This window comes from Macrobrachium nipponense, chromosome 46 (genome assembly GCF_015104395.2).
Source record: "Macrobrachium nipponense isolate FS-2020 chromosome 46, ASM1510439v2, whole genome shotgun sequence".
NCBI classification, from domain to species: domain Eukaryota; kingdom Metazoa; phylum Arthropoda; class Malacostraca; order Decapoda; family Palaemonidae; genus Macrobrachium; species Macrobrachium nipponense.
In genome coordinates this window covers 42,657,472-42,670,728 of record NC_061106.1, presented here as the reverse complement: position 1 = coordinate 42,670,728, position 13,257 = coordinate 42,657,472, and the positions used below count along the sequence as shown (strand labels likewise).

The 13,257-nt window shown below is 36.2% G+C and overlaps 1 protein-coding gene across 1 annotated transcript in view; it reads left to right on the top strand.

Annotated features, from left to right (window-relative positions):
• The window catches only part of LOC135214975 (mediator of RNA polymerase II transcription subunit 13-like), a 109,008-nt gene that overhangs the window by 72,425 nt on the left and 23,326 nt on the right, over window positions 1-13,257 (top strand). Inside the window, 7 exon segments of the mRNA XM_064249475.1 lie at window positions 3,295-3,385; window positions 5,887-5,973; window positions 6,920-7,065; window positions 7,280-7,462; window positions 7,917-8,340; window positions 10,238-10,474; window positions 12,834-13,045. Coding sequence (XP_064105545.1) covers window positions 3,295-3,385; window positions 5,887-5,973; window positions 6,920-7,065; window positions 7,280-7,462; window positions 7,917-8,340; window positions 10,238-10,474; window positions 12,834-13,045 — 1,380 coding nt within the window.

Here is a 13,257-nt window from a genome sequence, read left to right as displayed (position 1 = left end):
GCATGAGAGAGAGAGAGAGATGGCAGGGGAAACTTGCTCGCTAGAGACACGGGAGAATCCTCCTCTTACTCCCCCCTTCCCTACCTCCCTATTGGCCTGGCTGGTGGTAGAAGGGAGAGGTGTTAGTAGGTTGGAAGGTAGTTGGTGAGAGAGTGAGGAGAGCTTCAGTGCAGCTGTGGGAGAGAGTGGGAGAGCTCTGGGGGGGGATTGGGGGGGTTGGGTGAAGGGTGGGAGGAGGAGGAGGAGCCCAAGGTATGGTGGGAACGCAAGATCAATAGACAATGAGCCTCGTGTAGTTGACTAATTAAACATTTTAAAACGAGCCGGGAGTGTTTGAGGGGAAATTGAAGATGGCGGTGAGCGATTGACACAAGGCACTGTGTAATGGCAGTGGACGAGGCAGGTTTAATAACGGGACCGCCGTTGTCGGTAGCCGTTATAACGGGGCTGGGCCAGCGGTGGCCACGCCGCAATCACCCCCAACCCCGTTATAATGAGCGGAGCACCCGTGAGATGAAGGAGGAGGAGGAAGAGGAGGAGGAGGTTTTGCAGGGAAGAGTCACAGACGAAGGGGATGCAGAGGGTCGATTGCAAGCAAAGGGAGAGAGAGAGAGAGACATCTTCATCGCTTGGGAACTCTTGTTCGGTCATGAAGGTGGCCGTTGTAGTAGTCTGAGATTAAATGACGGAGGAGCGCCGTTCGGCATCCCCGCTTGTCGACCCCGTTAAGATGCCTATTGGCAATAGACCCATTGTCGAAGAGCTGCTGCACAAATGTTGCTACGGCCGTGGAAAACGGGGAAGGAAAAGCGACAAGATCATAAAATGTAGCAAACACTTCACCAAATAACCCCCCATAGATGATCTTATCGATTTGACAACGATAACTGCAGCGTTTTGTACGTAGGAAGGCAAGCAGGTCTTGGGCCGGCCCGTAGGGAGGGAGGGAGGGAAAGGGGGGGAGAGAGAGAGAGCGGAGGAGGAGGCATTGTTGTCGAGGTATTGTCGTACTCCATGACTGCTCACTTACGCGCATTCTTCGCTTACTCATCCATTTTGAAGACTTAAGCTCACCCTTGTCTTATTTGAGCGTTCTTGGCCGCTTTATTTTTTATTACGGGCATTTGCATACGTTGTTATTTACCGAAGGGGGGGGGGGGGGGGGGTGGACGCGTGATCCCGAAGGTTATCATCATCGTCGGTATTGTCCGGAAGGCAAGCGGGTGCTTGGCGCAGCTGCAAAAATGAGCTGCCAGATGAAACGCGCTTAAAAAAAATGTTTATTGGATCTGTCACCGGATATTGGTTTAGTTTTGGGCGGTTAAGGCACAACAGAATGGATGAACTTCGCTTAAACAAGTGTCAGTCGCTCGCAGCTCGTCATGTGTTTTGCGTATCAGAGAATATATATAGTACTATACTCTGTTTTTTTTCATCTGTCCATCTGCCTGTGGTGTTTTTGTATGGTAACACTGCGTCCCGGGCTTTAGATAGTAACGCTATGCGTAAGTTTTAGGTAAATAAAAGGATATCTGGGTGTACATTTGCAACTGAAAAGTGTTTTAATAATTTACTGTATGCGAATTACACCGTTAATATTCGAAATAGGATATTATTATAATCGTTGAATGTAAGCTGAATGTAACTATCTAAGCCAGGGACGCAGTGTTTGCCATACAAAAACACCACAGGTGGATGGACAGATGAAAAAAAGTTTTTTTTTTTTATAGGCGGTGGCATCTTATGTCTGTATACGCCGGTACCACATTCTTACCTATCTTTGTTTACATCCATATCTATATATCTGTATGTTATTACTGCATGCATATTTATATATTATAATATTATATTTATATATAATATATATAATATATATATATATATAAATGTCTTCTTTACTTTAATACAACAATATAATATGAAGATTTTTAAAAGGCCCATAAAACACTATTTGAACGTTGCAACCATATATTTCAAGCACTTCCTGCTGTGCTCTTGATCACTGGTAAAATATTTGCAATATAAAGGCATCAGATAGCATGGACTAATACGTTTCATTGTTAGCTATGATATAAATTTTCCAAAGATCCTTGGGAAACATAATGTACTTTATGTTAAATACTATATTACTAGAATATTCCTGTCATTGAGTTAAGACAGGCATACTAATGTATTTGGTGAATTAATGTGAATTTTTCCTTAAAAACTGATAACAATGAGATGTGCTTATCAGTGTGTAATTATATATACACATATATAAAATGAATGGTATTCATATGGAACAAGCCCACTAGGGGTCATTGACTGGAAATTCAAGCTTCCAAAGAATGTGGTGTTCATTCTAAAGAGATAACAAAGCGCCTCAGTGGCGCATAGTTGGTATGGTATTAGCGTTTCACCTCGGTGGTCGCGGGTTCGATTCTCGGCCATTCCATTGAGGAGTGAGAGATGTGTATTTCTGGTGATAGAAGTTCACTCTCGACGTGGTTCAGAAGTCACGTAAAGTTGTTGGTCCCGTTGCTGAATAACCACTGGTTCCATGCAACGTAAAAGCACCGTACAAACAAACAAAAACAAACAAACAATGAAGAGATAACAGAATGTAATAGGAAATACAAACAATAAAGAGATAACAGAATGTAATAGGAAATACAAACAATAAAGAGATAACAGAATGTAATAGGAAATACAGAAAGAGATGATCAGTTATCAGAAAAAATTAACTGAATAAATAAAAATCCAAGTGCATTATTCAAATACAGGGAGAATTGTATTAGGACTGTAATGCATTGCATTCTTTGCTTTCACTCCTGAAGTTCCAATTGCATGACTTCCTCAAAGAATAGAGAGATTTTTTATTGTTATTTAAATTGAGAGTCGCAGTCCAAGATTAACTCACATTCCCCACAGTTCAAGATTTACTCTCATTCCCCAAAGAGTTTGTTCTTATATGAGGACTAAAATAAGAACATGTTGGACAACTATGTCAAGAGATTAAAGGGGAAGAGATACGAATGAATAAAAAGCAGAAAGCAACACAGCTGGGTGGAGTACCATTTGTGTCAACGCTAGGCACGATAATGAATGTTTGGGGGGCTTTCTCAAACTGTATATATGAAACAAAAAAGAATTTTTTTTTAAATGTACTGATTCAGTTACCATATGGCCAGTGGCTGGGGACTACAGTTTTTGCGGTTAAAAATGTGAATGTTGTGGAATAGTGTTGTGCTTATATTGCAAGATGACTTTTGATGTATAAAATGATCCTTATATTTTCCCCCTTTTTATTTTCAGAGGAGATCAGAGGTTCCTGGGACTGGGAAACTGGGTTGTCTTACGAATGTCGAACTCTTCTCTTCAAGGCTCTGCATAATCTCATTGAAAGGTAAAAGGGAATCGACGTTTGTTTAACCCTCTTACGCCGATTGGACGTATTAAACGTCGAGTCAAAATGTCTCCCGTATGCCGATTGGACGTATCATACGTCGGCTCAAAAAAGTTTTGTTTTTTTTAAAAATTCGCGGGAAAAAATACTTATAGGCCTACCAGCCGAAAACTTTTGTATCACGCGCCTGGGGGATGCTGGGAGTTCACGGATCAAGGCGTTGTTTTGTTTACAATCGCTACGCAGGCGCGCAAGCGCGAATTTCTTTCTTATCGCACTAAAAGTATCAGACACATCTCGGAAATTATTTCGTCACTTTGACATAATTGTTGCACCATTTTAAATTATCCTTTACATGAAGTATTATATATGAAAATGTGCGCAATTTCATGCACAATACAACTAAAATATACTCATGATTGTAGCTTTTATCAGTTTTGAAATATTTTCATATAAATAACGATAAGTGCAAAAATTTCAACCTTCGGTCAACTTTGACTCTACAGAAATGATCGAGAAACGCAATTGTAAGCTAAAACTCTTACATTATAGTAATATTCAATCATTTGCCTTCATTTTGCAACAAATTGGACGTCTCTAGCACAATATTTCGATTTATGGTGAATTTATGAAAAAACTTTTCCTTACGTTCGTGCGATAACTCTTCCGTAAATAAATTTTTCGTGCGATTGTCCTAATGTTTGCACCCTTTTAAAAATTTGCCGTTACATAAAGTTTTATATATGGAAATGTGCGCAATTTCATGCACAATACAACAAAAAACAACCCATGGTTGTAGCTTTTATCAGTTTTGAAATATTTTCATATAAACATAACGTTAAGTGCAAAAATTTCAACTTTCGGTCAACTTTGACTCTACCGAAATGGTCGAAAAACGCAATTGTAAGCTAAAACTCTTATATTCTAGTAATATTCAATCATTTACCTTCATTTTGCAACGACTTGGAAGTCTCTAGCACAATATTTCGATTTATGGTGAATTTATGAAAAAAAAAAAAAACATTACGTTCGCGCGGTAACTTCCGAAAAATCAGAATTTTTTTGTGCGATTGTCGAAATGTTTGCACCATTTAAAATTAGCTGTTACATAAAGTTTTATATATGAAAATGTGCGTAATTTCATGTAGAATACATTTAAAAATGATTGAAGGTTGTAGCTTTTCTCTTTTTTTCGAAATATTTGCATATAAATCACGATAAATAGAAAAAAAAACACGTTCGGTCGTCAAATTTGACTCTACCGAAATAGTTGAAAAAAAAAACGCAATTGTAAGCTAAAACTCTTACGGCCTAGTAATATTCTGTCATTTTTCTTCATTTTGAAACAAATTTGAAGTCTCTAAAACAATATTGTGATTTATGGTGAATTTTTGAAAAATATATTTACCTTCATCCGCGCGCCGATTCGCGGCCGCAAGTCTCCGAAATACGTACATGGCATTATCCTAATATTTGCTCCTTTTCATATTAGCCTTTTTATAGAGTTTCATATATCAAAATGTGCGCAAATTCATGAAGAATACAATAAAAAATAATTGAAGGTTGTAGCTTTTTCCATCTCGAAATATGTCCATATAAAAAAATATATATATTAAAATTTCGACATTCGGTCAAATTTAACTCGTCCGAAATGTCGAAATCTGCAATTCTAATCTAAAACTCTTACAGTATCGTAATATTCAATCATTTGTCTAATTTTGAAAACAAATTGGAAGTCTCTAGAACATTATTTAGGAATTACGGGTGAATTTTTTGAAAATAACAACTTTTTTACGTCCGCTCGTTACGAATTCGTACATCATTTTGTGATAATATTTTTTACCGGTGTTGCTTTTATTGTTTTACAATGTATTATATATCAAAATGATCGCAATTTAGTGTACAATACAACGCAAAAAAAAGTAACTGGGTTAGCTTTGACCGTTTTCTGCACAGCGTGATTTGAATACAATTATGTATGAATTTTTTTTTTCGCTACCATATATCGCATTATTTACATATGATAATGATATTATTTTTCATTTTCTGATGGTTGCATTCTAAACTTCAGTGGCAATGACAAAAAAAGGAGCCAAAAATGAACTCTTAATCTTCAAAAGTACGCGCGCTGTAATTTTTTGAAAATTATTTTTTCCAACCCCACCTCCGCGCTCACTGTCCAAACCAGGCCCGGCATACGGGAGACGTTTTGATTTTTAGGGCTCCGGCGTAAGAGGGTTAATGTGTGTAGAGTGTAGATAATTGCGTGGATCACATCGAAAGACCAGAAGAACTGTGATGAATGATAAATGTGTTCCTATGGAATATCATTTAATATGAAACATCATTTACATTTTTTTTTTTAAATATTTCCTTGCACTTCTTCATTTAATGGACCATTATGTTACCTTTAGATTGTTTCTTTCTATTAACTTGTACTATCTTGTGCTTGCTGTCCTTGTATCTCTGTAGGTTAATAATTACCTTGCTTTGCTTTTCAGATGTCTCCTTACTAGAGATTTTGTAAGGCTCGGCCGATGGTTTGTGCAACCATATGAAGGTCCTGAAGGCGTTCCAGGCAATGGGAGGTAAGACCAAGTTGGTGATGCCTTGCTGTCGCATACGTCCTTTTAAAATGAACCTTTGCACAAATATGCTTTACCACTAAGGGCGCCATGACGATTTTTAACCATTGATAAAATTTCACTAGTTGTCCAATGCATAGATTTATTATCAAACAGTAATGACCAAGTATTGCTAGAAATGAAATAGTAGATGAAATAAATGAAATAAATGTTAATGGTACATAATACAAAGAAGGGGACTTGGTATTTTGTAAAAGAACAGGCAACTTAGTCCTTTCAACAAAAACTTTTGAGAGACCTACGCATAGAATCTATATGATGTCCAATTTGCAAGTTTTAGTGTGCATGAATTATGCAGAAAAGTTAGTTGTTGTAGTTCGATCAACAAGTTACAGGAGCAGGATTACTTAAATCGGTAATCTTAAGCACTCATAATGAGTATTTTGGAAGACTAAGAATTGTACCTGGACGTGCAGAACAGGAAGGAATACAGATATCCATTTTGTACAGTACAGTTGACAAGTAGTAGGTAGCAAACTAGAATAAAAGTTAATGAGAGTACAGCAGTTGGTAAAAATTTAGGAAAAATGTAGCCATTGCAGAAATTGCACTGTTCTAGTTTGAGATTTATTAACTTGTCTTTGATTTAGTTATAGGGGTCACTGTTCTGTTTATTGTTTCGTATTGAATAGTTAACTAGAAAAAAAATTATGACATGAAAGAGTTGTCATTGCTTTATTATCAGAATATTGGTATATAGTGCATACTTGTATAAACAGTACTCTCCAAATGGAACTTGTGATGTAAATATCTATAGATGTTTTTTTAAGACACGTATAGAGGTAAGTATGACAACATTTTGAGGCATTTAAAATAATTGTATTTTAGTGCACATTTTGTGATGGTAGTGTGACCTAAGAATGAATATCACTTCACTTTTTATTTGCAGTACCCACTTGTCGTTCAGCCTGTCATTTTTCGTGCATGGGGAAAGCCGAGTTTGTGCCAGTGTTGATGTTCGTCAGCATCCTGCAGTACGAAAGCTCTCTCGAAAGCACCTATTACTTGCCCAACAAACAAACCATGGCATACCAGGTATGAACTGGTGAAATATTGATATTTGAACATAGGTTGTTGTCTTCCTTTATTTAGTTCAGTATTTTATACTCTGTAGAAAAATAGGGATTTGGACAGTTTTCTTGTAATACATAATACATAAATATGTTTTAGCAAATTTCCTTTCAAACCATCATCATAACTGACCATAAGTTTCTCACAAGTAACGTAACCATGTTTATTCTTTCTACAGTGATATTAGGTCCATATGGGTTGAGTGGTACTTTAACTGGTGTGAGCTACCGCGTCTCCGAACCGTCTACCCAGAAGCTCTTAGATGAGTGGAAAATGTTCTTTCCTGTTGAAACCAAAGCCCTTCTCACAGACTCTCCATCTTGCGAGTCTACACTTCCTGCTGCAGTTGAGGTTATTGTAGGTGAGTGTTTTTTTTTATGTCTATATAGTTATGTTTGAAATTTTGTTCTTATCAGTAAGGGCAGACTATCGAAGATTTACAGAAGACGATACTGTTTCAAGAACAGTTCCTCAAGTCCCAAAAAGAGGCAACTAAGTTAGGATACATAATTAAAAATATGCCAGCTGAAAGCAAGAGCCCTGAAAAGCAAAAAGAAAGAAAAAATTAAATAGTACAGTAATTTGGAATGAACATTTTGGAAGCTACACCAAAGAATGAGACATGGTGGATGGCTGACGGTGTACTTTGAACTATGTATGCTCAGTAGAACTTAGTTCTTTCCGTTCTGCAATTCTTGTAACTGTACCCGTTTCACAAGCATTAAGGCTGGTTATAATTAGTAATTTTGTTAAAAGACCTTATTTGACATATAACATGATTTTTTGGGACTGAATATGTGCATTCTTCCTTGCAGGTGGTCACAAAATGCGGTATCCCACAAGCTACGTTCTGGTAACTGATATGGATGACTATTTACTGACCAGTCGAGGCAATGCAGGGGCCCTAGTAGTAAATCAACCTAGCCCTACTTCCCCAGGAGGCCTAAAAGGAGGCTTGACCAATGAAAGTGGTGGGGAGTCTGATGGAACTCCAGTTCCCACCAATAATTCACCCTTCACTGCCTCTACCCATAATTTACTAGACCCTGGATATTTGAGTTCTGGTGGACGGGGACTTGGCTGGTCTCGTGGAATGTGTGAACGCGTGTGGCAGGATATTGTCCAGTGCCCAGGTCAGCAAGATGGACTTACACCAGATGCAACAGCAACTCCAGCAGAAATAGCAGGACAGTGGGACTTCTCAGATCCAGCAACTAAAATTAGCTGCTCCTGTTCCAAGTATGTTTCTTTAATATTTACAATGTTCTAGAAAATATATATTGGCCTCAGTGCATTGTTATGAATGGCATTTTCAAATTTGCCCGTTTCTCAGCACTAGCACTTGTGTGATACACACTCTGCTGTTTTTCATACTTAGTATGGTCAATTATTGGACAGTAATTATTGTTGTACTTCCTTTTGAATGTTATAATAAAATATTTAGCCATATTTAAAGATTGAAAGGTTTGTTATGTAGTTTACTTATTCTTGCATGAACTAGTTTCAGTGTCTGGTCATTGGTGTTATAATTATTATCACTATTGATGACTATATATATATATATACTGGTACTGTACTTGCATGATGCATGCACATATAGTAAAAACATGTTTTGTTATATCATTCTTGATGTTTTTGCTTATGTTGTCATTTTACTATTAGCCAAGTTTTCATTTAAGAAATCAAGTCACAGCAATGCCACTTTTGAGAACACACAAATTGAAGCCTTACACACCAAGGAACAGTTACATTAAGATGATACAAACAATGATAGCAGTAGTAATAAAAAAAAAAGGCTCTGCCTATTGTAAAGGAAGCAAGACTGCTCAGCCCCAGTCTTTCACTTTCTGTTTTCATGTTCTTTACTATTCCCCATCCTGATTTAAGAATGCCTTCGCCATCCAGACATTATATCTTTCTTCATCTTTGAAATTCTAATACTTTATGAAGACAATTTTGAGTTGAACTTTGTTAGTGTAAGAGTCATTTTTTAGAAGTAGGAATAAAATTAGTCTTATTTTTACCCATTTTCCATACAGTGGAAAAATCGAACATTTTTTATTTGCTCTCCTGTAAAATTATTTAAAGCATCTTACGAACTACTACCATTCTCAATGCCAGATGTGCATAAAAAAATAGATTACTGTCAGTTCTAGTAAATTTTAGCCAAATAATTCTGTTTAAAGAACAATGTGGTAGAAACAAATAAGTCAGCAACACTTTCGTTGTACAGGTATACAAAGTAATCCATGTCACTATTTTTTTTTATATATATATAGTTTACTTCCAACAGTATTCAGGATTTTTAGGTATTTGTTGAGAATGCTGTGAAGTGTTCAAATGAATTTTTTAGTTATTTATGTAAAAGGAATGTATGATGGCATATTTCTTAACAATTTTGTTAGCAGATTAGGTTATTTTGCAGTAGAAAGGGCTTTCACAAGAGACATTAATGACTTTTGACACTTATTTTAAACATAGTTTTTATTTTAGGATGTTGCAAGTTCAGTTTTTATTAAAAAAATGTTAATACCTTGGAAAGTACATCCTTAAATATGGTTATGTGGTTTTATGTTTGTTCTTGGACCTGAGAATTTTAATGTTTTTTTAAACTTTTAGTTTTTATTTTGTAAAGCTTAATACACATTTCAGCAGTTAAAATGTAAGCATCTGGGAAAGATTAATGTATGCCTGCTTTATAATACAGATTTGTAGCTCTTTTAAAGGAAGTACCGGACTCAAAAGCAGTATTGACAAGTCTCTTTGGAATATAGACATGAATGATTTTGTTTTCTTTTACTCAGAAATTCACAAAGATATTTGGAAACAATTCTATTTCGATAGCTTTTATCTCCTCATAGAAGAAGCAGTTTTAGACTATTCACTGCAATGCTTGAAAAACTTGCTTTATTAAAATTGTACTGCCATCTTTTATTACACATGCAGAAACAGAATACAGAAAGTGAAATTTGACATGAATTTTGTAGACCTCAGCCAGAAGCATTTGAGGGACTGAACTTCCATTGACACAAGCATACACACTTTTCACACATTCATTTGGAAGAGCAGTTTGTTTTAGCCAAGGAATTCCTTGGTTAGTGTCAGTTTTGAGTGTATGTAAAACTGACCCTTGCAGGTGCAGAAGGGGTCGGGTCAGTAGTAAAGGGTGTAGCAGCAGTAAGTGCCGGGGAGAGAGAAGTGGTGGGGGAGGAGGCGGGCGACAGCGGGGGGCCAGCTCCGGGACTGGATGTACACCCTTCCACAAGCGGTCCCCCCCAGCCCCTCTGCCCACCAGTGACCCTGATGAGGCAGTCTTGGAGCACTGTGGTGTGGCAGCCATCGACGATTCGGAACTAATCCAGGCCTCTGCCAGGTACCACTGAGAATTCTGCCCACAAACATGACTTAACACACATAGCATACATACTTTTAACACATTGTTCACAGAGAAATTGCAACAGACAAGTTTTTCTATTGATAATTCATTCCCTTTGGAAAGTATGGAGATAATGTGCTAAAAGGTTGCATAATGGCAGAAGACAGATGGTAATTCTAGACCTTCAATCAGTGTGTTGTATCATCTGTAATTGGCAAGGTAGTGCACAAGGTATACCTTCATTTGTCAAAAAAAAAAAAAAAATTGTTTTATGATGTAGTTTCAGTGGAGTTGTTTTTAGTTTCCCCCCTTAAGTATAAATACATAATACAGAAAATTTGTTCGTTAGGATATCCTTACATCCTCGTTTTGTTATCTAATCGTGTTTATTTGAAAGGGAAGTCTTATTTTAGACATTGGGTCTGGTTTGGTAGATGAGTAGTTTCATTGGGTATAAGACAGACTGCTTGGAGGGGTTATTTTACCTATTTGTGATATTCATTTGGAGGAATTTACATGGTACATACATGGAAACTAAACTGGCTTGTATTTAAAAAGTTTTTTTTTCTGTAGTGAAAGACTTTTTGCCTTTCTGAATTTAAGAATGTTAGCCCATGTGTTTGCGTGTTCTCTTGATAGTAAGTGAGGAATCAATATTTAGAACAAAGCGGGTGATCTAATCATTATACCAGAAGATTGTAATGTAATACTCTGTTGATTTTGAACATTGTCTCTGCACTTGCTTAACTTTAGACAGTTGCCAAATGGTCTACTTTTTGTATTGGTTACAGACTGACATTAGATTTGTTTGTGCTGAACAGATACATTTATAGAAGTTTCTTACTTGTTGCATTAGAGGGAACTTAAAGATTCTTAAAATTCTTTTGTGCAGTCTGTTGTATGTTGATATTTTAAAGATAACCTTCAAATTTGCCAATTCTGTTAATTTCAGTATTTAAGTATCAAGATATTTATGGTGGATTTGAATATTTTATAAATTGGAATGAGCATAGAATTAATATAAAATTTGCAGCTGTGTATTTCTCCTGGTTTTATCAAGAACCATACATTAATTCAGTATTTTCTGGAAAGATACACATTTTAACTGATTTTCACTGAACTTTAGTTACTTCTACTGAGGTAGCAGTTTGGGGATTGTTTTTCAAATTTGAATTGGCATCATACTCTGTTTTCAATTTTGCATTTCATATACAGAAGATATGTTGCGATACTTCAGGAAAAGATGCTTTGTAGACAGGCAGGATCATGTTAAGCAAATCTGTTAATGAAAAACATCAGGCTCCTTTTTATACAAAATTAGTATTTGAACTTTTTACATATTTATACCATATTGTATTTTACTGAATTCTTAAGGATTCCTATATTTTTTTTTTTTTTTTTTTTTTCCCCATCTTGTGACCATCACATGATTCCTCTTTGTCATTACTTCTATACTCAGCTGTTGATTTTAAATGGAAGAACGTTACTGATCCTCACTTAACATAATTATTTTGAATACTCTGTTAGGCATTTCAAGAATATTGCATCATATACAGAACAGTGTTTCTAAAAGGTATTGACTGTATTATACCTGTCTTTACGTAGGAAATTTGGGAAGCTATTTTTGGGAATTATTTAAAACATCACAGGGAAGATTAAAATTGATAATTTGGTTTGTCTTTAATTTCTAGAAGTAATTTGGCATGGAAAGAAAACTTTTATAAAGTACCCTAGAAGTAATTAGCATGAAAAGAAAACTTTAAAGTACCCTCAAGAGTTTTTAACAATTCCTTAATGTATGGATGGAAAGTTTCCCAGAGCAGCCATACATTGTGTTATTTAGCATTTTTTTTTCATCAGTTGATTTCTTATGTTCATTAATAATATAATTTGAGTCCTTGGAAGATTCTTATGGTCAGATCTTGGTTCATTTTGCATGTATGTATCATGTTTCAGATCTGTAATGGTCAGTTTATTTTTATAATTATGTATCTTACTCATTCAGATGCAATTACTGCATGACTGTTACACATAGATGGATACAAAGTATGACTGTTGTTATTGTTATTCTGTCGTTGGTTGCTTCTTTAGCTTCTTTTGCAGTTTGCTGCATAGTGGTCATCAGTTTTGTCATCTTTGTTTAAGCATTTTGTAGCTTGCAACCATTTTTGTTAAAGTAGAGGTAGTCATGTAATAAATTAGTCTTGCATCCTCATGTCTTTTCAACACTGAACAGCATTTAAGATGAAAAGTATTTGACCATGGGTCATAAATGAGATAACATGATTGTCTTACAGTGCTTGAGTACATGTCTGCAACTTTTTTTTAAATTAAAATATTTGTTTTTCTTTTGCAGGCTAGGTGGTGTGGGAACACCTAGTGGTGGTAGTGGAACAGGTGGTTTTGCTGGTTACAAAAGTGGTGGAGTGGCCACTCCAGGTAGTGTACCAAGTTTAAGATGCACGGGAGTGACAGATGGCCCACCCCCTTCTGTTGAATCTCCTGCCTCGGTCACGCCATCACCTCTTCCTACCCCTCATTCACAGCCCTCTTCTGTGCCTCATCATGGTAAATGATTGCAGTGATTTTCTAATGCCATTACTCTTGGCATAAGTTAACTATATATACTTTGTACTTATCCAAGCCAAATCTTCTAAGACTTTAAACAGTCTAATGTATCAACATATAAAAGTTAGCCAAATGAAAATCCATTATAATGTAGACAAGTCTGATTAGGTGAAAGGTGCTATGTACATGTAACTATCTGGTTGGGGTTTTTG